Source organism: Erythrolamprus reginae, chromosome 2, assembly GCF_031021105.1.
Source record: "Erythrolamprus reginae isolate rEryReg1 chromosome 2, rEryReg1.hap1, whole genome shotgun sequence".
NCBI classification, from domain to species: Eukaryota; Metazoa; Chordata; class Lepidosauria; order Squamata; family Dipsadidae; genus Erythrolamprus; species Erythrolamprus reginae.
Window position 1 is genome coordinate 281,640,479 of NC_091951.1, and position 24,406 is coordinate 281,664,884.

At 37.3% G+C, this 24,406-nt stretch overlaps 1 protein-coding gene across 3 annotated transcripts in view; it reads right to left on the minus strand.

The window, feature by feature from the left end:
- The window catches only part of FANCC (FA complementation group C), a 67,871-nt gene that overhangs the window by 11,982 nt on the left and 31,483 nt on the right, over positions 1 to 24,406 (minus strand). For 2 of the 3 annotated variants that reach the window (XM_070742786.1, XM_070742787.1), the window contains exons 6-10: positions 15,795 to 15,914; positions 14,688 to 14,752; positions 12,731 to 12,892; positions 10,305 to 10,461; positions 20 to 72 (exon numbers count right to left, since the gene is read on the minus strand). In XM_070742786.1, coding sequence (XP_070598887.1) covers positions 20 to 72; positions 10,305 to 10,461; positions 12,731 to 12,892; positions 14,688 to 14,752; positions 15,795 to 15,914 — 557 coding nt within the window. The remainder of the gene's footprint in view (positions 1 to 19; positions 73 to 10,304; positions 10,462 to 12,730; positions 12,893 to 14,687; positions 14,753 to 15,794; positions 15,915 to 24,406) is intronic. The other variant, XM_070742788.1, reaches the window with a different exon arrangement.

A 24,406-nucleotide genomic window follows, 5' to 3' on the forward strand; every position in this document is an offset into this window, starting at 1 on the left:
AAATTACAGGCAAACTTACTTTAAAATTTCATCAATACTTCTGAAGACAGCTGGATGACATGCAGCTCGGTGCTGCAAAAAAATTGAGCAATTTAAAATCTCGTAGGGACAAAACTTATGTTTTCAGCAATAAGAAGAAAAATGAATTGTCATCAGGTTAGCTTAGCCTTACCACCAAAAAGTATTTTTCTACCAAATTGTTATTTTTGTTATTTTAAATGGCAAATGAAGCTGGCAGTAATAATAATCAAATATATTTTATTAGGAACATACATAAAAAATAAGAAATATGTTTATCATAAAACAACTCCCATTCAAAATGTTTATTTTATTATGCTCCACGCTCCAATTGAATAAGACATTGAAGGATGTCAGTGTTTTACTGTTTCCCTGAAAATAAAAAAGGGGCTTGTATTTTTTTGACCCTCCCAGAAATGCCCCTGGCCTTATTTTTGCAGATGGCTTATTTTGGAGTGTGTGCAGGAGGCGGGCTGGGCCACGAGACACATGTCCTACCTGACACTTGTAGCTCCGTCGCATTCCTTGGTGTTGTGTCCAGGGCAGCCCGTTTTTTAAAAAGTCTCATGAGTTCAATCAAGCTTGACTCAACTCGCAATACTTTTCTTTTAGAACGGGCTGCCCTGGACACAACACTGAGGAACACAATAGAGGTACATGTCAGGTAGGGAGCATCTTGCGGTGGGATGGAATTTGGGGTTGGCAGATTGGGTGGGGCAGGCCGCGAACTAGTCCAGCCTGGGAAGGAGGAGGCAGTGGGAGGTGGAGCAGAAGGGGCGGCAACAGAGACGTCTGCTTGTGGCCTCTGTAGTAGACAGAGCCCAGATGAGCGAAGGGCTTGAGACAACTCCGCTTTCCATCACCTCCTCCCTCCCTTGGTGGACTGGCTCAATTGCACTGAGCTGCCTTCTGCAGCATTTTGAAAAGCACTCCCGCCTGTGAAGAACAGGAGGCAAGCATCGATCCTTTCATCGAAGGCAGGAGCACTTTTCAAACTGACACAGGCGGAGCCCAGATGAGCCAAGCTAGTCCCGTGGTGTGTGTGCACACCTGCCTCTCACTTGCTCTCACTCTCTCGGCTGAAAGAGTGCACGCTGGAGAAAGAGAGGCTCCTGGCATGTCCCCTCCTTTCCCGGAAAGTATTGGAGGAGGGCTTATTTTCAGAGCGGGGCTTATTTCAAGACATGTTCCGAAAAGCCCTGTCGGGCTTATTATCAGGACATGTCTTATTATAGGGGAAACAAGGTATATTCCACTAGAGAAGAACTCGATGCCAAGTTCATAGAAATTAGAACAAACCATTTCTTCCTTAAAAAAAAAAAAGTTAGCCTAAATGGTAATCCATGCACAGACCTGCCATCCAAGCTATAGAACAAATATTAAGAGGGAGAGGTGAGTGCCTGTCTATCACTTGCCACAATAAAGCAATTATTTACGACAAGGAAGCTATGATTTTTTAAAAGAAAAATTATCTACAGGTAATTCTTGCCTTAGGAAGGAAATTGAGACAGCATTGCTAAGTGGTGTGGTTGTAAAGCACAATGTCACGTGACTGTTGTTTAGTGATAACAGTTCAGGCAGTCCCAGGTACCATTGTTAAGCAACAGTACAATGTCAATGGATATACAAAGAAAGTAGTTTATAAATGTGTTTTTCTAAAAAAAAGGAGAGAAACTGGATGAAAGTTAATCATGATACGGTGTTTATTTATTTATTATTTATTTATTATTTAGATTTGTATGCCGCCCCTCTCCGCAGACTCGGGGCGGCTCACAGCAAGACACAACAAATCCCTAATCATCGTGTTCAGCAACAATGCCTAAAGAAAGTTTCTAAGTGCATTCAAGTAAATATATGGAAAAGGATCTTAAGATAACTTAAGATAACCTATAGCAGGTTCCCTCTTCTAGCCTTGTGAGTAAGGCTAAATAAAATTAGTAAGTAGTCCAGAGATGGGTTTCTCCTAGTTCATATTGGTTCTATAGAACCGGTAGTAACTTGGCAGCCTGGGTCACTAGAACCGGCAGCAACCCAGGCTTGCTACTCCCCAGAGCTGGTTCTCCTGGTGCCACCATCTTGTTTTTAGTTTCTGCGTATGCACAGGAGCTTTTTTTAAGTACTGCGTATGCACACACACCACCCCCAATCATGCTTCCCTGAGCAAACTGGCAGCAAAGAAAACCGGAACACACTCCTGAAGTGTGTTTAAGATCACCTTTTGAGGAGCAAGTTTCATTAGATGTGTTCTGCCCCAGCAATTTAAATTTTCTAATATTTTTAGGAGAGATTAGTTTTAAACGGAAGTGTTATTATGAAAGCAGTATCACTGTTTTGTAAAACATTGTTAGCCTCCTCCTATTTGATGAGTATTTGATCCCTTTTTTAGCTTAATTATAGCATTTTATCTACTATAAAAATGGGATTCCTGCTTTAATTTTTTTATACTCTGAATTACTTTTTAGGATGGGAGTGCCATATTTAGTAGAATGTGATTCCATTGCTCTATATCATTTTCTTCCTTTTTTGACAGCATTATCAATTATCTAACTGCTATCTTGTGTATCACAGCATAAGCTAGAGATGAAGACAACCAAAGTAAATTTATCACATTTCTTGTAGAATATTTTTATAGTATTCACATTACAAGCATTTCTTTTAGTTTCCTCACTTAATGACATTTTATAAGTTGAATCTCATTGGTTTTATTATGTTATAATTACTTTTGAAGAAAAGGTTTGCTGTTATTTTTATTTCAGTATTGAAAAATCCCTTTTGAAACTGTAACTAAGCTAAAATTAAAAGCGGAAAAAGCATAAAGACCGAGAAGAAAGAGACAGAAATCCCAACTTATCCATTGGTTCATTTTTTCTTAAATGCTACCATCATACTGGAAGGAATAAATAGCAACTTTTTCTGTGCCTTTAATTTTCTGCCGTGCTATTTTATTTCTCATATTAAACTTGTGCCACCTAGTGTTTATAGGAATTCACAATTATTTTTCTCATATTTGTACGTACATTTCAAATTTGTTATCATTTCAAAGAGGATAGATGGGTATACAGTCATAACTCGTTTTACGAACTTAATTGGTTCCGGGACAAGGTTCGTAAGGTGAAAAGTTCATAAGATGAAACAATGTTTCCCATAGGAATCAATGGAAAAGCTAATAATGCGTGCAAACCCAAACCCCTTTTTGCCAGCCGAAGCGCCTGTTTTTGCGTTGCTAGGATTCCCCTGAGGCTCCCCTCCATGGGAAATCCCACCTCCGCACTTCCGTGTTTTTGCGATGCTGGAGGGGAATCCCAGCAGGTGAATCCCAGTAGCGCAAAAACGGGCGCTTCGCTGGGAACGGAAGTCTAGAGATGGGGTTTCCCAGAGAGGGGAGCCTCAGCGAAATCGCATCATTGAAAAAACACGGAAGTCCGGAGGTGGGGTTTCGAGGACTTCCGTGTTTTTGCGATGCTGCAATTTCAGAGGCTACCCTTGCTCGGAAACCCCACCTCCGGACTTCCATTGCCAGCGAAGCGCCCATTTTTGCGCTGCTGGGATTCCTCTGCAGCATTGCAAAAACATGGAAGTCCGGAAGTGGGGTTTCCCAGCAAGGGGAGCCTTCGGCTGGCAACAAAAGTCCAGAGGCGGGGCATCCCAGCAGCGGCGGCTTGGGTTCGTAAGGTGAAAATAGTTTGGAACAAGAGGCAAAACAATCTTAAACCCCGGGTTCGTATTTCGAAAAGTTCGTATGACGAGGGGTTTGTAAGACGAGGTATCACTGTACAGTCAAAAAAGCATTCATTCTGCAAATTGCTCTGTTATATGTAAAAAGGAGAAGGCAGATGATTTGATTTTCAGGTCACCAAGGATAAGTATTTTTAAAACAGAGTATACAATTTTATTTATGAGAGTCTCTAAGACTTTCCTAACAGTGCTAATTGTCCTCCTTTTTAATGTTTTGTTGCAAGAAGAGTGGCATTTCTTAAAAAAATAAAAGAATGTGGGAATTTAACACAACAAGAAAAAAACCTTAAGTAATTGCAGCACAAAAAGAAATGGCAATTCAAATCCTGTTTAAATATGAAAGTCACTGGACATTTTTAAATAAATTGCTGTTCATGGAAACAAGCTACTTAATTGTTCCTGTGTTACATTGTTCTGTAACATTGTTCTGTGTGTTCAAGCAAAACCAAACTTAGTGATTTAATAATTATATGGAAGCTGTCTCTGAATAATTTCCCAATTTATGTGCTTTGCAAATATGATATGCTTTAGAACTTGAATCTAGCAATTCTATATGTGATTAACTGAAGTTTTCTCATGTAGTTTTGGCATTTTATAACATTCCTTTAAAAGAACTTAAGCCTGGCTGCCATTTAGGCTCTAGCAAAAAAAGACTTTGGCTAAGAATATTATCTTGAATGTTTATAGGCTAAACAGAAAGCAGAAAATTGCTTTAGTAATATAGAATGAATTAGTGTACTATAGTTCAAAAGCAACCAAAATCTGACTGTATTTAAAGTGACTTAAGCACATCAAAATGAGAGGTTTTGTTTTATTTGTTTTTGTCAGTCTCCAATCTTATTTGTACTCCATCAATTTTGGCTGATCTCAGAAACTGAAGAGGGTTGGCTTTCTTTTCATTTAGACACGACCACCTGGAAAAATCTGAGTTGCTCGCTAGAACGAGAAATAAAAAATAATAGTGGGAAAATGGCAACTTTTCAATAATATCAAGACAATTGCAATGATGTAGTCACCAGGAGTCAACTAAAGAGTATCTTCACTCCTTATGTACTGTAGGTTCAAGCAAATAGCCACGAGTAATGTTCATGATCATCTGGGATATAATTAGCCAGCAAATATAGGATTTTATTTCCTATTTCCAAATATCCTTTATGAAGACATAATGGCATTACGCCCAATTCTGTTCCATAAACAGGAATTAGGAGGGAAAGAATGGCCAAATTTATTGACTAACCAAAACTGGCAAATGTTTCAGTAAATAACTCTGAACTTTGAATGACATAACTATTGCCACAAGTAACTGTAGTACCGGGGATACTTGATTTACAACAGTTCATTTAGTGATCATTCAAAAATGTTCAGTACTGAAAAAAAGTGACTTATGATTGGATTTCAAACTTGCATCCACTGAAGCATGCCCATGGTCATGTGATCAGAATTTGGATGCTTGGCAACTGACTCATATTTATGACATTCCAGGGTCTTGTCATCACCTTTTGCAACTTTTTGACAAGCAAAGTCCATGGGAAAACCAGATTCACTTAATAACCATGTCACTAAGTTAACAACTGCAGTGATTCATTTAACAACTGTGGCAAGAAAGGTCATAAAAGTGGGAAAATTCACTAGACAACTATCTTCATTTAGAAAACAGAAATCCTGGGCTCAATTGTTATTGTAAGTCAAGGACTACATGAATCTATCTAATAAATATGCCTTTAAAATTGTAGGACCTTTTGGAAATGTGATAGCTCTAAAGATTTTCTTCCACACTATTAAGGTAGAGTGATAACTGTGAGAAGGAACTTGAGAGACCCAATTGGCAATCTTTAAATATGAGTCAGCATATTGGAAGCTGCAGCTTCCAAAAAAAGCCAACACAGTCCTAGGCTGCATTAACAGAGATAGAATCAAGATAATGTGAAGTGTTAATACTACTTTATAATGCCTTGGAAAGACCACACTTGGAATACTGCATCCAGTTTTGGTCACAATGTAAAAAAGTTGGTGAGACTCTAGAAAGACTGCAAAAAACAACAAAGATGATTAGGGGCTAGAAGCTAAAACATGAAGAATGGTTGCAGGAATTGGGTATGTCTGGTTTAATGAAAAGAAGGACTAGGGATAACAGGATAGCAGTGTTCCGATATCTCAGAGGCTTCCATAAAGAAGAGGGGTCAATCTATTCTCCAAAGCACTTAAAGACAGGATGAAGACACGAAACAATGGATGGAAACCAATCAAGGAAGGAACCAAACTGGAGCCAAAGAGAAATTTCCTGATAGATTGAACAAGGAATCAATGGAACAATTTGCCTCCAGAAGTAGTGCGTTATTAAGAAGAGATTGAACAATCATTTGTCTGACGTGGTATAGGGCACAGGCCACCAACCAGTGGTCCGCAAGAAAATTTTAGTGACCTGTGGAGAAATCTTGGTCCCCGGGCCAGATATGGCCAAGAGCAATCAATCCAGCCTGCATGTGGGAACACAAGGCTGTACCGCCCAACATCACCCTGCCCACATGCCAGCCCCAACTCTTAAGGATTAGCGTATACCTCACCTTGAGTATAGCGATGCAAGCCACACAAGCTGGAACAGGAAGGTAAGACCAAGATCTCACTGTGCTGTGTGTGTGTGTGTGTGGTGGGGGGGGGGAAGGAGGGAGGGAAGGTTCAGCCACCTTTCAGGCCCATATCTCTCCTTCTGCGAGGCCTCCAAGTGGGAGACCCAAAAGAAAGCGCCTGCTAAATTCTCTCCAGCTGCTTCTTGTAGTGCAGCATCAGCATTTGTGCAGCAACAGCATTCCACCTTGGTATATTTATGTCACTTGGGACTCGGAGCAGTAAACTGAGTATGGTCCTGGGAGCAGCTGGAGTTTGCTATTCATTGCTGATGATAGCTTGGCTCCCTGCAAACCTACTTCTCTTGAGGAGCCCGGCCAAAGTTTCCTGTGCCACTTCAGCGGACGCTACTCGACCAATGAGAGTTTGCAGGGGGCCAAGTTAGCATCACAATGGACAGAAAACTCCAGCTGCTCCCCAGACTGGATGTAGGTTATCTCTCTGAGTCCCAAGCAACCGGAGATGAGGGCTGCCTTGCACCATCGGCTGCCACAAATATGCTAAGGCAGAATGCTGATGCTGTGCAAATGCAAGTAGCACTTTGTTCCCGCAGCTTCCAGTCATCACAACCCCTGCTTTGGCCCACTTGCACACACACACACACCCCGCTATAGCAGCACCATTATTTCATTCCAACCAGTGAGGGCAGCGCTCCTTTTTGCACATTTCATCACCTGCAAAGTTGCACATTGCACATGAGATTTCCAATCCCACCACGGGCTGGTCCCATATTCCAGAGCTGTGGTAATTACAAGACTGTCTCTTTGGACATTCTGGAGCAACTCCTCCACCCAGGTGCAGGAAAAGGAAAAGGAGAGAAGGAAAGGAAAGGAATGGAAAAAGAAAAGGAAAAAGAAAGGAAGAAGTGGAAAGAAGGAAAGGAAAGGAGAAGGAAAGGGAAGGAGGAAGGGAAAGGAAAATTAAGAACAAAAGAGGAAAGGAAAGAAGAAAAGGAAAAAAGGAAAGGAAAAGAAAAGAAAATGGAAAGAGTGGCGAGGAAAGGAACTACAGCTACAGCTCTGGATTATGGGACTCACTTTCACAACACCAACAGCAAGCCATTGTCATACAAGCTTCAATTATTTTGTAATAATTAACTTGAATAATTTTGTTACAATTAAACAACCTTTAAATATTTTGTTACGATTAAATAAGCATTTACAATATTATTATAATTAAATATGCATTTGTAATTTTGTTATATTAGGTGCATTTCATGTTAATAAAATGGAAATTCTCTTATTATTTTACAAATGTATTTATCTTTTTAAAAAAATATTATTGGTCTGCAGGACTTAAAATTATGATTTAAGGTCCATGAGATTTAAAATTATGACCTTGGTGGTCCCTGAGGTCCAAAAGATTGGGGACCCCTAGTATAGGTTTCCACTTAAATTGGATTAGAAAATCTCCAAAGTCCCTTCCAACTCTCTTATTATATTTTGTTATTCTGGTACCAGGAAATCAAGTTCTTTATATTATTGCAAAGTCAGTCTAGTAGCTACCAAAACATGGCCATTAGGCTTATCCAATACAACCTCATACAGAAGAACTATGAATTTAGAATAACATTAAGTCCCAATTCAGTTATAGGTGTGAACAGGCATCTGTGTGAATGGCTCTGACATAACAAATTAATTGTTCACAGCATCACACACAAAATGGCATCATTTCCCTGGTTGTTGGCAAGATATTTACACAATGCAAAGTGAATAAACCACTGTTTTAGTTGTCCACTGTCAATCATTTGAAAGATACATGACCAACTCCTCAAAGGAAATTAATATTTATAGGTTAGTTGTTCTATGTGCAATATATGTGACACTTACCATTAGCTTTTGCAGTTTTTGGTAACTAGAGAATTTTCATTATCAGTTTCACTCTTTCCAAAAGGATAGAAATATAAGAGCAGTACACAGTATAAACCAGAGGTTACTAGACCATCATACTTTAATTACGTTTAGAACCCTAACTTAAAAGTGTTGCATATTATATTTCTTCAATATTAAAACCTAGCAATGTTTCACTACCAATAATAGGTTTGAAAAGTTGTTGCTTTGAAATACTGTTTTGTGTGACACCTTGCAAAACACTAAGGAAAAATATTTGCTATATCACTTAAGCAACCAAATGAAAATGCATTCTAAAATAGCTATATAGTATCAATTATTCACTTTGTCATGTTTTCATATTACTGGTAAATCATTTTAATTTCAATTATAAGCTTTGTTCTTTGTGGTGTTTTTGTTATATATTATTTGTTAAAATATTGGAATATAAAAGGAAGAAAGGAAAGCACATTAAATAGTGATCAAACACTATTTAAAAAGCATACTCTAAATATGTCTTAGTAATTTAAAAAGTTAAAAGTAATAACCTCCCAACTAATTAACAAGATATATTACATGTACAATTATCTATATAAAATTAATTCAACTGTTATTTATCATTAAATCTGGACCATTTAGCAAAATACTGTATAAGGTCATTGTCTCATTTTAGAATATAGAAATTTTTGAAAATCATTACTTTCTATTCTGTCTTTCTGGATATGTTTACAATTTATCACATTCATTCTGCTTTAGTTATACAATTTTATTTTATTTTTAAAGGTGTCCTTCTCTCTTGTAGACTGCCCTCCCACCAGATATAAGAGACAAATCCTAACGTTTAATATTTAGACATTTTTATAAGAATCCTTCTTCAAGTATATATTTAGGGACTGAGGCAAAATGGGATATCTACCTGAGCTTAGGATAATCTGGTTGTTTTGATGTTATAAAGCTCATTGTTTATAATGCTATTTGCACTGAAAAGCACAAAGAATTGTGCTTTTTTCCCCTAAGGACGTTTTATGATTTGCTTAGAACATATGGTACATTTTGAGCACTCAGGTAAAAGAACATTTGGCAACTTAGCTGTTTATTAAACCATTAGCAAGAATAATCTTAGTAAGAAGGGAAAGAAGGGGAGATTAATTTCCTGAGAGAGTGTAAGAGATTCCTTACTTCCAATCCACTTTCCTTTTCATGTTTTCCTTTAATTGGATAAACTGAATTTTGGTGTCTGCCTCTCAAAAACTACTAAATTCCAGAAAGGGCGTTGGTCTTATCTGATACGCCCGTTCTCATAGCGATCCAAAGGAGAGGCCAGGATGGGTAGCTCTAGTCCTCCGACTCTATGACTGAGTTGTAACATTTAGGACCACCTCCTGCTAACGGTCCAGTTCGAAATGAAGCCGGCATGACGCCCAAGATATGTCCGGAGCCTTGCCTGCCGAATATCATATGTGCCAACAGATGCCACAATATCGCCCTCGGTCACCAAGTCCTTGCCGGTCCTATCAAGCCCTACAGAAACCCGAGCCAGGGCCAGGAACACAACAACTAACCTCAAAGACATAACAAAACCCACGGGGTGGTGTCTGGATTCTCCTTCAGATCGCCATGAGAATGGGTGTATCAGGTAAGACCAACGCCCCTATCCAGCAGCCTTTTCCTCCAACCTAGATGCCTTCTTTTGAGCCTTGGCCTTCGCTTTTATTTTGATAGCAGCCCCAGAGACTTTAATTTCAAAGCGATTACTTACAATAACATTGGGTTCTGAAGAATTGAACTAAGATTCAATTGAGAAATGTATCTTTACCAATAATAACTGCATCCCCAGATTAAAATGGCCACAATGTTCCAGTAGAGCTCAGTGGAGTTTATGTAAATTGGTCAACAAAACTGGAGAGGAGATGCAAATATCTGGATGGTTTGGGCCTAAAGTTAAGAGTATTTGTGAATCTGAAATATTTCAGTGCCTTCTGAACATGAAGACGCTGAAGTTATAATAATGGGAGATTGCAGCATTGTCTCGAGAGGTGATAGGTATTCTAGAGCCCACGTGTTGAGCTCCCAATACTTGCAGCAGACTATACTCACCAATAAAGAATCTTTTATTACACATGCCATCTCTTGCATTGACATTGTTTGACTGGATGTTAATTGTTCAATATTTCGTAGTATTGCCTTCTCCAAACTAGGAAGATGACGAAGCCATAACTGCAGGACAGCAGTTTCAGATAATGAGATCTTTTTCCTGTATTAAAAAAGGAGTCAAAATTTCTGTATATATTTCACTAACCTGTTGTGCAATTCTTGTCTTTCTTCCTATTTTTATCTGTGTCCAAAGAGAAATGTTCTTTTAGTGTCCTTTTCTACAAGTGATATTTTTGAATATATTCCAAATTGGGAGGAAAGATATGGTATTTTTGAATACAATTTATACAGCCACTGGACTTCACATCATCCTATTTTAAAATATATATCTTTAAGAAAACAATGGCACAGTTTGCCTCTCAGCATTTCAAAACAAAGATGAAATTCATACTAAGGACCTAAGCAATTAATACAATGGGAACTTTGCTTGGTAAGAAAATCAAAGTATAGCCAGAAACCAATCCTCTGCATTTTTTTCTTACTATAGAACAAAAGAAGTATCAATGGTCTAAAGCTATCCATGGTTTCTCCACAGAATTAACACCATACTAATTATATTTGAGTAACTATTGCAAACTCCTAGTTTTTTTCCCCTTTGACCTTTTCCTGCTCATTATCCAGCAAAGTCTGCTTTGTTTTCCCTTCCTCTAACATTACTATTAGGTAATTTATTTCTACACATTTAGGATTTTAATTTCTCTCAATTTAGCATGGGATTTCACTGGCTCAAGGTGGACTCAGAGTTCCATCCTTCTGAGATCAGTATGAGGTTCCAGATTGTTGGGGGCAGTATGCTGACTCTGTAAACCATCTAGAGAAGGTTGTAAAGCATTGTGAAGCAGTACATAAATCTAAGTGTTATTGCTATATTATCTAGTGTGTGGATGTGCATGTGCACAACCATCATGCTACAGTAGTCCCTTTCAAGGCATGAAATGTTATGCAAAGCACACATGCATTATCAGTTAACAAGGTATAATCTACATAAAAAACTACAAGTATTATGTCACAAAACCATACACTAACATCATCCCAAATATTTTTATCCACAATTATATATATTTTACAACCTTTCTTGCCTCAATTATGTGAAACTGCAGTTAGTCCTTGTCCATTCATGTAGTAATTCTTCAAAATTGCAATGGCATTGAAAAAAGTGATTTATAATCTTTTTTCTCACAACCATTGCAACATCCTCATGTTCACATGATCAAAATTCAGGTGCTTGGCAACTGATTCATAATTATGATGGTTGCAGTATCCCAGAGTCATGTGATCACCTTTTGTGATCTTCTGAAAAGCAAAGTCAATGGGGAAGCCAGATTAAGAACCATGTTACTAATTTAACAACTGCAATGATTCACTTAACAACTGTAGTAAGAAAGGTCAAACTGGGGCAAAACTCACTTAACAAGCCTCATTTAGCAACACAAACTGGCGGCTCAATTGGGGTTGTTAGTCAAGGAGTACTAAAACATGGTTGTTAAATGAATCTGTCTTCCCGGCTGACTTTGTATTAGGCATCCCCATTAGAGATTCTATCCATTTCTTCCAGTAAACAACCCCACCCCCCCTATTAACCAAACAGATAAGCTGTGGAAGAGAAACAGCAAGAAGATCTAATCATTTTAGAGCAGTAGTACATAATTATGGAGTCCTCCAAATATATTTTATAATTGCTTCTAGCCTCCCGAGGCAGTGGAACCACTGATCATGCTGGTGATAATGCTACGTTTAGTTTAACACCCTGGAACATCCTAGATTGAAGATAGGTGTCTCATATATTCCCTTAAAATAAAGGTATGCAAAACAATAACTCTATTTAACTCTGAACAAAATCTAAAATAACATGTGAATTTGGTATTTATTGTATGTGATATAGAGTTTTCTACTCTTTCCTGGAAAAAGAAAATATATGCAACATATTACTATAAGTGTTCAAAACGCACTTATCTCTACTGAATATATGGATATGACTAATATTTTATGTAAATCTGACATTTTTCAAAAGTATCATCTGAATCATCATTATAAAAAACATCATAGCAGTGGCAAACAAGTTATTTTACAAATAAAACACATTCTTTCTCAATTTACATAATGAAATCCTTCTGTAGAAACAGATTTCCAACATTTGCATCAATTATGTAGAATGAACAAAAGCTCATCAAATGAGGGAATAATCAAGATAATTTATGAAAAAAATAAGCAAAACCCATGTCTGAGAACTTGTCCATAAACTATTAATAGATTGCAATAGATTCTTAGTCTAGTACAGATATATAAAATTAATTTTCAACAGACAGGGTTATTGAACTAGCACTCCTATTACCAGACAAGACAATCTTCTTATTTTGGAGTTTACTTACCGTAGAATAGCCTCATTTACTGCTTCTAAAAACTGAGAGTGAAGCACTTCTTGTGGCCCATGATCATGATAGTTAAGGAGAGCTTCAATAAGTGGTTTTATATCAGGCAGAGTTATAAGAGGTACGCAGAGAAGAGACATGGATGTTACTCGACAAGAGATGCTATAGAAACAAAGTTATATCTCTTACATAGATGAAGAAAATGTTTAACTGCCCAGAGTTTGGGCAGTATATAAACATATTTTTTTAAAAAAAGATTTAAATTGTTCATTAAATACACATTTTCAAAATATTTATTGTGTATTCATTAAATACACATTGTTTACAAAGTGGCAAACGTACAGCACAGTTCTAACTTCTTCACAAGGCTGCCAGATTTTGTGTGGCAGTGTGCAAAATCAAGTAGATAAGTTAGCAAATAAACCTGCCTGAATATAGTGAGCTAGTTTTGGCTCAGGCTCAGCATTAACCATAGGTTTATTTATTTATTTATTTAATTTATTTATTTATTGGATTTGTATGCCGCCCCTCTCTGTAGACTTGTAGGTTACTTTTTAACTTTTTTTTTTAATGCTTTGATGTGTATATGTGTCAGCTTTTGTATTATATTCTCAGGTTTGACAAAGGGCTGTCGGAAAAAATTATAATCCTGAAATCCCTTTTATTGTTTTATCTATCAGTATTTTTGTATTTGAATTTAATTTTGTTATTTTAAAGTTTATATTATAATTTTAATCTCTTTTCTGCTTTGTCTTACATGTAGCTTGAGCAAGCACCCTAGCACTTTTACTATTTAATACTGTCTTTTAGACAAAATGCTTTGTTTGTATACTGTTCAAAAAAATAAAGGGAACACTTAAACAACAGAGTATAACTCCAAGTAAATCAAACTTATGTGAAATCAAACTGTCCATTTAGGAAGCAACACTGATTGACAATCAATTTCATTTTGTTGTCAGCACATTCAACTTTGTACAGAACAAAGTATTCAATGAGAATATTTCATTCATTCAGATCTAAGATGTGTTATTTTAGTGTTCCCTTTATTTTTTTGAGCAGTGTATATATCTTTCCTATTTAGCTTGATAGAATTAATTTAGTTTTTGATGTTTGAATATTAATTCACTTAAGCTGAAATAAATTTGTATTTAGTAGTGAGCTCTGAAGTTCAATCTTTTGCTGTTAGTGGAAGGCTGATCAAAGTAGAAATGTTTATAATAGGGAAAAATAAGAATTTTAGTCCAATATATCTGGAGACATTATGTCAGGGAGTTTCTATATGGCAAACATGGCAGCCTAAGTCTCCAAGCCACCTCCTACCCTCAAAACTGCTATTTTGAGCTGGGGAAACATTTTCATTGGTTATTATTAATATATATCTTTTTAAAATAAGTCTTTTAACACTAGTATCTGTGAAACAGAAGGGAAAGTGAGGAAGAGGAAGTCAATGCTTATTGGAAAGGGCTAGGGTTTCAACCAATGGATTCTAGCCACCATCTTGATTATTTTTACTCCCATGGATGCCTTTGCTGTCAAAAAACTATTGAAATTCTCCAAAAATTGTTAGCCATATGTACTATAGCGCCACCAATTCTAAAACCATGAAGTATGGGTCCTGACATGCCATATATGCAATACTACAGTAAAACAACAATAATAACCCATGTGAAACTGGGAGATAAAGAAAAGTCCAAATGACAAAGCTAAAGCCTTTTCAATAAAATTGGAAAAAACAACCTCTAGGACCACAAAGCAGTTTGAGGACTTTGTTTGGAGCTCTGTTTTTACATTATTTGTAACATAGATCATTTCTATAAATAATGTGTTCCTCAATAAAACCATGCTTATGCATAATTTGGAATATGTCCATGTAATCTTAACAAGTTTCAGTCTTAAGTATCTTTCCATAGAACTTTATTCATGCTACTTACTTAATTATATTAATATTAATACCTACTTTTGTTGACTGTTAAATCCATTAACCTGGGTTCTGCTGAGTTCCATCACTAATGATGAGACTTTCTGTTAAATAAATGTAATTATCAACTTAAAATAATATAGAAAATCATCCAGTACGGATTACATCAGTGATACTTTTTCCCTATTGAATTTGCACTTCCAGGTGAATGAACAATCTATTTGTTGAGGACTGAAAGATATGAAAATAATTTCTCCAAATTTATTTTATGTCAAAGAAACAATCCAAAATATACAAGTTTCCATAAATTTAATCCAATTAAAATAAACCAATAGTTGGGAACAAAGTTTGATTGAAAAGGCAGACTGAAATATTCCAAGTGTTTAAATATACCGGTACTTTACTTATTACTGTTATGGTAACTAGAGAAAAATAGCTTTTTCTTCTAAAAATGAAAGCTACCTTTTTTCTGTTTAAAGTCTAGTTCTAACAGTATCCTATGAAGACATCGATTCCACATTTTTGTCATTAGGTTTTAGATGCAATATTTACATCTAATTTCATTATTACTAGTTATTATGACTATTAACTATGTAATAATGCAGTATATTTGTTTTGATGGACTATATCAATCTTCAGTATTTATATATTTAATTGGTTCATCAGAAAACGAGCATAATAAAAAGCTATCTCTCTATCTAAAATAGAGAAATTGTGCATAGTTTAAAACCATGTTACTGTAAATCCAATTTGGTTTTCATTCTGGTTCCATCCATTGCTTTTGTCTTGGCCTTTCTCATTTTGGTTACAGAAATTACCCTCTAGGCAAGAAAAACTGGAATGGAAATAAAGAACTTGCTCTACAATCATTCCCATTATATTCTTTACAAAGAGGCAGCTATTAACAAACATATTTCGCAAACCAACTTTTTGCTAGATAGGCACTGCGAGCTGGTCTTTTCTGCTCCATTTCATAAACTTGTAGGAATTAGTACTTTATGTTGTTCGTGAAAATTAATGACAACTGCCAATACTATAGATGCCTGAAAGCTTGGAGGAAGATGGTAGCTCTTCTTTACATGTGTCAAAATCAAGAATAAATGAAGATTCACTTTGCCACATTGTCAACTTATACAAAATACTCACATTTTCAATGAGTTTAGAGTAGTAATCTACTGATGTGAAGCCAAGAGTTGAAATAAACTTCTTAATATCAGTATAATGATTTCCCAATCCACAAAATGACAGCAGATGGCACAATGTCTTCTAGAAAGAACATGTCAACAGAGGAAATAATTAAAATAGATATATTCCACCAAAAGTTAATTTTATCTTATGTGAAAATGGGAAAAGGACATGTCCTGTTATAGTAACAATAATGTATCTTTATCTAAAATATAAAAAGGCATGTTTGACTTAATAGAAAACAGGAATCTACTGAAAGGAACAAGCCCAAATATCCATACATTCAATAATAAAATTACCTGCTTTGAATTGATTCAATGATTCAGACTAATATACACTTTTCCATTAAGAATAAATGTAGAGAAAATGTTTTTAAAAGTTACTGTACAAAAGAAAATCATAATAAAGATGGAAAATAGCAGCATCCATCTCTTGCTTACTGATTTTTTGATGAAATAATAGTTTGGCAGGTTAGATATGGTACTTCATAGATGTACTTAACAATTACAAAGTTTATATTTTCTACAGAATAGTTGTTTTACTGCCACCTAGCGGCATACCTATAAAAACTGTAACAATTTTTAAATATTTGAATTTTTAACATTATAATGGCAAAAAGTTAAATGGCAATGTACAAATCTGATAGATAAAATCAATTAAGTAATCTATTAATTCTAAAGCAAAATCCATTATTCAGTATGGAAAAATAGTGTTTATTCATATGTGAAATATAAATAATATCAATAAGGCACACGTGGAACAGTTCCTTTCCCACAGAAGTGATATCTATTTATCTACTTGAATTTGCATGTTTAGACTGCTAGGTTAGCAGAAGCTGGGGCAAGAGCTCACCCCATCACACAGAATAGGAGGAATGCTGGAGGTAATATCACTGTTTTGCTTAATTTCTCACACATGATATATAGGTAGTCCTGCAACTATAACCAGGATTGCCATATCTAAGCAACCTGGTTATAAAGGTAACATTATGTGACTGTACTGCTTAGTATTGGCAATTCCAGCTATCCTAGTTGCCATACTATTAAGCAAAAATATGTGGGAGTCTCTCAGGTAGGGAATGCAGGAATTATGTGTGAGCCTGTTGCAGGAGAAGCATCAGGAAGTGTAGCTGGCATGGGGGAGCATAGGCAGGCAGGCTGACTGATGGGTGGGATGACAAGGACCATGGGCAGGCAGGCCAACATAGGCTGCAAGTGGGCCAATGGGGGCTGCAGTGGGGGAGTGCACATTATGGAGTATGGCTGGTCATGGAACATTTGCTAAGGAATACAAGATCCCTGGGATTTCAGGGATAATGTAGTGTATGCGTTGCTTGCGAGAAAAAATGGCAGAAACAACTTGATTTTTCTTGCTGGCTTCCTGATTGACTTTTCTTATGGGAAGCTGACTGGAAAGATCCCCCTCATTCAGTGTCATCATAATTTTGATGAATGAGTGGTCATGAATTGAGGACTACCTGCAAATATTTTGACTGAACATGCTGTTTTTGTTTGCTACTTCGGTGAATGTAGACGTAATTTTGGTTTCTGCTGAGATTCTGCGTATGTGTGTGTGCGTACATATGCATTCTGTTCATTGTATAGCCTGTGTCTTTGAAGATGATGTCTTAATCTTCAAAGACACCAGCTACACAATCAACAGAATAAAAGAGAACGCAGAGTGCACATGGACACAAATTTAGCAAGACATCATCAAAGTAATTCAATTATTATTATTACCCTTTCCACAAAAACATCTGCGCTGATGGCTTGCTTGCTCTGATCTGGTCGGATTTTTAACTTTTGAGTGCATTTCAGAAACAAGAAGTAACTCTGGTTAATTGATTCTTAAGGGTTTTTTTATGTTGCTGTATCATTAATTCATAACTGTACCCTATGCCCTGCACTCTCGTGCCTTCTTGCTTACGAAGATTTCAGAGCTCATTAAAATGCTTTATTGTTAGATATGTGTGTGTGCATACTGTTTATGCTCTTGTGAACTGTTGATGCAGTCCATGGGTGCATTTAGCTTCAAAGGTACGTTTGAAATTGTTGGTTTGACTTGTTTCCTAGGGTTCTTTTATCCTGGTAGCATTTCAAGTATAGAAAGAAGTTGTGAGTAAGGGTGTGTCTGTGATCCATACTCTTGTTCTGTGTACTGTTCAGAACTCCTAAAGATGTAAATCAGGGTTTTCTTGTATTTCCCAAGGTGGGGGTCTCTCTCTCCTCAGTACTACTACTACTGCTGCTGCTGCTGCTGCTACTTCCCTTCCTCTTCCTTCCTTCCTGTTGAAAATGTTTGGGGGATTTTTTGGTTCTTGACAGCAAGGCAGAAATGGAAAAAATCTGCAGGTAATCTTTTGAATTGCCTGAAATTTATTTAACATTTTTTGAGCAGAATGTACCTATCACGTATGAGCTTCTTAGTGACTGTTGAGAGCAGGTTGAAAGGCATTCTGAGGACAAAATGATTGCATTTACATGAAAGGCAAAAAGTCATGAAAGATAATATGCATATATGCTGCATGACTTAATGGATGTCCCAAATAGGCAAACTGGGGAAGGCTGCTCTACCCACTTACCTGGGAGTAAATTATTATTATTATTATTATTATTATTATTATTATTATTATTATTATTATTATTATTATCATCATCATCATCATCATCATTTCGATTTGTATGCTGCCCTTCTCCGAAGACTCGGGGCGGCTAAGTCACACTGAACTCAGTGGAGCCTGTTTTCAGAGGCAGAGGCTACCGTGGTTAGGGCCCTCTTTTGACAGCTTAATCAAGCCGATGTTTTGAGGTCACCAGCCTGACCCATAAGCGCCGTCTCTGCCGGATAGTCACAGCGAATGGTGTGGAAGGAGGCTTTAGGGGAGCGGTTCAAAGCTTTCACCCAGCAGCAGAGCAAGCTCCTCTATGTCCAGCAGCAGATTCGCCTTGCCGTTCATGGCTACTGCAGCCTCCTTCTCTTCCGGACTCAGAGCAGCATGCAATTGGGAAAACACTCCCTATCCAGAAGAATCGATCGAGAGGGACCACGCATGTTACCCGGGGTCACATGCATCCCCTCTGGCATTGCTCCATGCTCCCCAGGGGGGCACTATTTAAGAAGCACTGGCCTGTACGCAGTCCTTGCTTAATAACTGCTCTTTTGTGACTATTCAAAATTACAATGGTGCTTAACAAAGTAACCTTACTACTTTTCTGTATTGTTTTTCTTCTGTGATCAGATTTTTATGAGTGTTTGTTCTGAATCCTATTTAGATTTCTGATGAGACGCTTGTTCTGAATCCCACTGTTTCCCATAATCGGAATATCTGAAACAGTTTAAGATTTTATGCAAAAACAAGGGACAATAAACTATTTTCAATTTTTGTTTCTACTGCACCATAATTGGCATTAAAAGGGGGAAAAACCTTTCTAGAATGTAATATTGTTTTATATACAGTATATGAAAGATCTGTGAAAGTAGGGCTGTTTGATGCTGAACAACTGAGACTGATTAATAGATTGTGTCATTCATCTGCTTTCTCTCTTTTCTTCCTTCTCTTGTTTTTTCTTTCTTAGTGTTCTTCTTTCTCCCCTACTTATGAGGCAAAACCGTAGTGTACGTTTTTTAATTTAAGAAATGATTTGTGGAGGGGACAGGCACGATGGCTCCCTGCCGATGACAATTTCATATTCAGGTTTGTAGTCTTGATGTTATTTTAAAAAAATTGAAGCCAGACATTCAGCTAGTGACCTCATGAGCAGTTATTTAAATTCTTGAGAGATAAGGCTTCCATTTTATCAGATTTAGTTCCATTCCAGTCCCCTTAATTTCAGGATTTTGGTTGTTTTGTACAACATGGACAAGTAATATTCAAGGATTCAGGAACAAAACAGGCAAACCTATCAACACATATACTCTCGGCTGCTGCTTGGCACCAGCCACCAGATGTTATCTATTTATTCATTCATTCATTGTATTTTATAGATTTATAGCCCATAATTCTTCAGGGAGCTCAGGGTAGCAAATATAGTACAGTCTCCCCACAAAATTTATCCCTCAACAAGCCTGTAGGGTATACTGAGCAGAGATATTATGACTGGACCAAAAGCCTTCTGAGAATTTTCATAACTGTCAACAAATGTGAATCTGTTCCTCAATCCAATTCTAAAATGTTTGCTATTACATTATCACACCATTCTGACCTGCAATTTCATTATTCTGAAATCAGTGTGATTATATACATGAAGTTTATTTATTGTTTGGACTTATATGCTGCCCAACTCCCAGGACTGTCTCATGCTCTCTCTCTCTCTCTCTCTCTCTCACACACACACACACACACAGAGAAGAGAGAGAAAACCATGCAGTTTCAGTCCTTCTAGGAATGTTAAAATGAATCCTTTCTAGACTAATTAAATGAAGCTTCAGAGCAAAACCAAAACAAGTTTCTTAATATTTAAATCAGAGTCTGCTTTTCTTGTTCTATTCATTGCACTGTAAAATTTAAAGTGATAACAAGACTTTAAACATTAAGGCAGAATATGAACCTACAGCACTTACTAAAAAATAAACTGCTAATGTTGCAAGGGCAAAAGTAGTTACTTATATTAAAAAATTCACAAGGAAAGAGTTAACTGAGGAAAATGTTAGCAACTGACAGTAGATGTTTATTTCAAAAAGATTCATTTCTTTCCCCAAGTCTACCTTGTACAAAAGCTACTGGCAAAATTGAGGAGCCTAAATAAGTTAGGGAGAAATACCCTTAAAAAAAACTTTAGCAGATTTTTAGAACTTTGTCTACTTCTATACTGTTGCAATCTGTAGTCCAGAAAGCCCTGGCAATTCCCTGCATACTGTGACCACCCACATTATGGGAAGTACTATGATTAAAGTGAACCTGGCATTCCAATATTGAATAGTGTAGTCTGCTCCATGTTGTCATTATTATATTTGCAGTCCTCTTTTAATCACTTTCATGTGTTTCAGATATTCAATCTACATGGCCCAACCTGGAAAGAACTGAACGTTCTTATTTTGAGTGTGTGATCTGTATATAAGCATCCACATTTTGCTACAGGACTAGAAACTCTGCATTTAATTTCTTATAAAAACAAAAAAAGTTGCAAACTTTATGCCTAACAGTATTGATGAAAAAATGTATTTAAAAACAGTAAAACAGTGGCTTGAAACTAAATAAGAAATATACTGAAGGAATATGGGATGAGAAAGAAACAGGAGTAGAGGAAAATACTAGGGGGAACATTCCAGTGCTTCAACTTTTAGTTACATAAACATTTACTGACTGACTAACTAGATTGATTCCTAAGAGAGACAGTTCTTAGAGAAGTGAAACCAAATGATAGGTACTTCCAGATGAGATTGACTGCTAATAAATGTTGTGGTTGGCTCTGGGCCACCTCCTGCCCCAAGGATTGTGTGGGTGGATGAGGGTGAATCCCCCAGGGTCAGAGGCCAGTTTTATTGCCGACTGCTTCTGACAGCGAAGTGTCTGAAGCAGATAGTGGAAGTAAAATGGGATCTTCAGAGGGGGTAATGGCAGACAGTCCATTACATAGTCGCCTACTGAGTGATTCATCATCATTATCATCAATGGATTCGTAAGGAGAAACATTCATTGATGTATGCAGCCGCAGGGCAATTGCTAGGAAAGAGCAGCTGCGTAAATACTACAGGAAATAAGGTATGGCTGGGTGTCATTAGACTAATTGGGGTTGCTGTTAAATAGTCAGCGTTTTGGCCTCTGGGTGTGGAAGTTTATCCGTTTGGTAAAGGAGGACGTGTGATTGGTATCAGGATTCTACAAGGACTCTCTTTGAATTGTTTCCAGAACTTTTGAACTAAATCAGTCATGTTTGTGCCTTTGCGAAGACGAGTGGCTGTGACAACTTCACAGCTGCTTGTTATCTGCTTTGTTTGTTTATTGTTCTTCACAGCATTTAAGGCAGTTGCTTTGAAGGTGAGCATTTTGCCTGACTAAAAGTGTGTGTGGCTCCTCTTTTCCTTTCGATAAAAAACATTGTTATTGACTTACAACTGTGTGTGTCTGAATTCCTACCTTTGAACTTAATTGAGGGCTCGTGCCAAGAAGCCCGGCAGAATAAATAATGAAAAATGGCTTTTATTTCAAGACAGATCTTGGTAACATTTTAACAATGAAACCTGGTCTCCTGGCTAGCTGAAATGGGTGAGAAGGGGCAGAGCCGAAGTTTTCCATCCATTAACAGATCTGAAAGATTAGGGCAGAGATGTCAAACTCAAGGCCTGGGGGTCGAATCTAGCCCGTGGGGTGATTAGATCTGGCCTATGGGACTGCCCTGGAATCAGCGAAGGACTGGTCTGTGGTGCCTCTGTTAGCTCCGTTTTCACTGGCAGAGGGTTGCAGGAGCAGAAAACGGAGGTCAGGAGCCCATTTTTGCTGACAGAATGCTTGGGCCGTCATGAGTGAAGTCGAGCTGCCCATCCCCAACCCCACTAAGGTAAAACACAACCTTGATGCGGCCCTCAATGAAATCGAGTTTGATCTCCTTGGATTAGGTGATTACAATTCTGAGAATTCCTGCCCTTCCGTCAAAACACCAACATCTACCAAAACCTGGTATTATTTTCTGCTGGCTTGCTGATGCGCCTAGCTTCAATCATTAGTTTTTCTCATGGAAGCTTAATGTATCCATTTTCACTTTTGCTTTCATCTATTTGAATCAACAATGATGCAGTCAGACATCAACCATAAGAGCTGTGGTGGTGCAGTGGTTAGAAAGCAGTACTGAAGGCTACTCCTGTTGAATTCATCAGTTTGAATCTCATCAGGCTCAAGGTTGACTTATCCTTCTTTCCAGGGTAGGTAAAATGAGGACCCAGATTGTTGAGGGCAATATGCTGATTCTGTAAACTGCTTAGAGATGGCGGTAAAGCACTGTGAAGCGTTATCTAAATCTAAGTCGGTGATGGCGAACATGTGGCACAGATGCCTACGTCAGCTCCAGTGCACATGTGCATGCTGGGCAGTTGATTCTCAGCCTTCTTTTGAGCCGTTTTTCACCATCCCCAGGGTTCAGAAAAGCTCCTGAAGCCTGGGGACAGTGAAAAATAGCCCAACAGGCCTACTGGAAGTCCAGAGGCTTCAGTGAGGCCTGTGCGCATGTGTGGGGTGGGCACACATGGACAGTGGGGAGGGCATTACATTATGGGCATGGGCACATGCACACATGCTATCTTTCACGCACACAGTTCTGTTGTTTCACAAGACTGTAAAAATCATTTTATTGAGGCAGACATTCAAAACTTTATGGTTTTTCTACTTTGATATTTTTAATACCAGGTTTGGGTTTAATGAACTTTTGTTCCATGAACTGTCTTTATGTTTTTTAAAATATGACTTTATCCATGATTAAAAATGAGCCATGAATATACACTTTCTAAATAGATTTGATTCAATGTTAACAAAATAAAAATTGATATTTCTAAATAAATTCTAGACACTAGAACTGTAAATGAAAAGTACTGAAATGAATTATAGTGGATTACTGGTATGGCAGATTTTCTTTCCTTTGAAAACCACAAGATAAATTAATTTTAAAAGTTTCAGTTCTCTGAAAAACAGCACAACTCATATTGCATCATGCCAAGTATTCATTCAAGGTAGGCCAGATGGTGATTAATGTGGAAATTGTATCATTTTCATTAACAGAGTGGTTTTACCGGGCCATGGTTGATTTCATGGGTTAGTAACCTTCAACTACTTTATCTGTCTTCACTACATCTGGCAAGTAGATGAACAAATGAACGTGGACTAAGTTTTGAAACTCTTCCAAGACTACTTAGGAAGTATGGTTTTGAAAGTATGCAGGCTAGATTTTAGTTAGTTTTCAAAATTCAAGGTAAAATGGAATTATAACATTTCAGTAACTTCAAGATTTAATTTCATTGAATGCAGGCAGATACAAACTTCAGGAAAAGAATTATGCCATCTTTTTCTAAAATCAAACCCCTCTTGAAAATCTGGTTGAGAGTTGAGTGGCCCTCTAGACAGAAATACTGTGGGTTGCAGTAGGTCAGTGACTGAAAGCAATTCTAATGTATATGGCCAAGGCTTCCCAATCAGGAATAGCTCAGGTTTTTATGTCTGTCAACCATATACTTGTGGAATCTGTATTCTATTCTTCAACTGATGGTGACCTGAGAGTGGAAGAACAATTCTGCAGTCATGGAAAAATAATTCTCTAGTCAGTTGTAGACTGACAGTAGCTACAAACTTTGCCTGGATGGAAGGCCACCTAACAGTGTACAAAGTAGGATGGTTTTAGTTATGGGTAATTTTCTAAAGGTACTAGGGGAATCAAGTAATCATCACACAGATAATTAGCGAATCCAAAAAACCTCGCAAACAATGGATATGTGAGTGCAGGATGCTGCAACAAATTGTAAATCTGAGCCAGGTGCCAAGAACCTGAAATGTGGTATGCAATTGTGGGGCGAATATTTTATAGAAGTGTTTTAGAGGCTGTAAAGCAGTGGTTCCAAAAATGGATGGTACCAGCCCCTTGGGGGCAGTG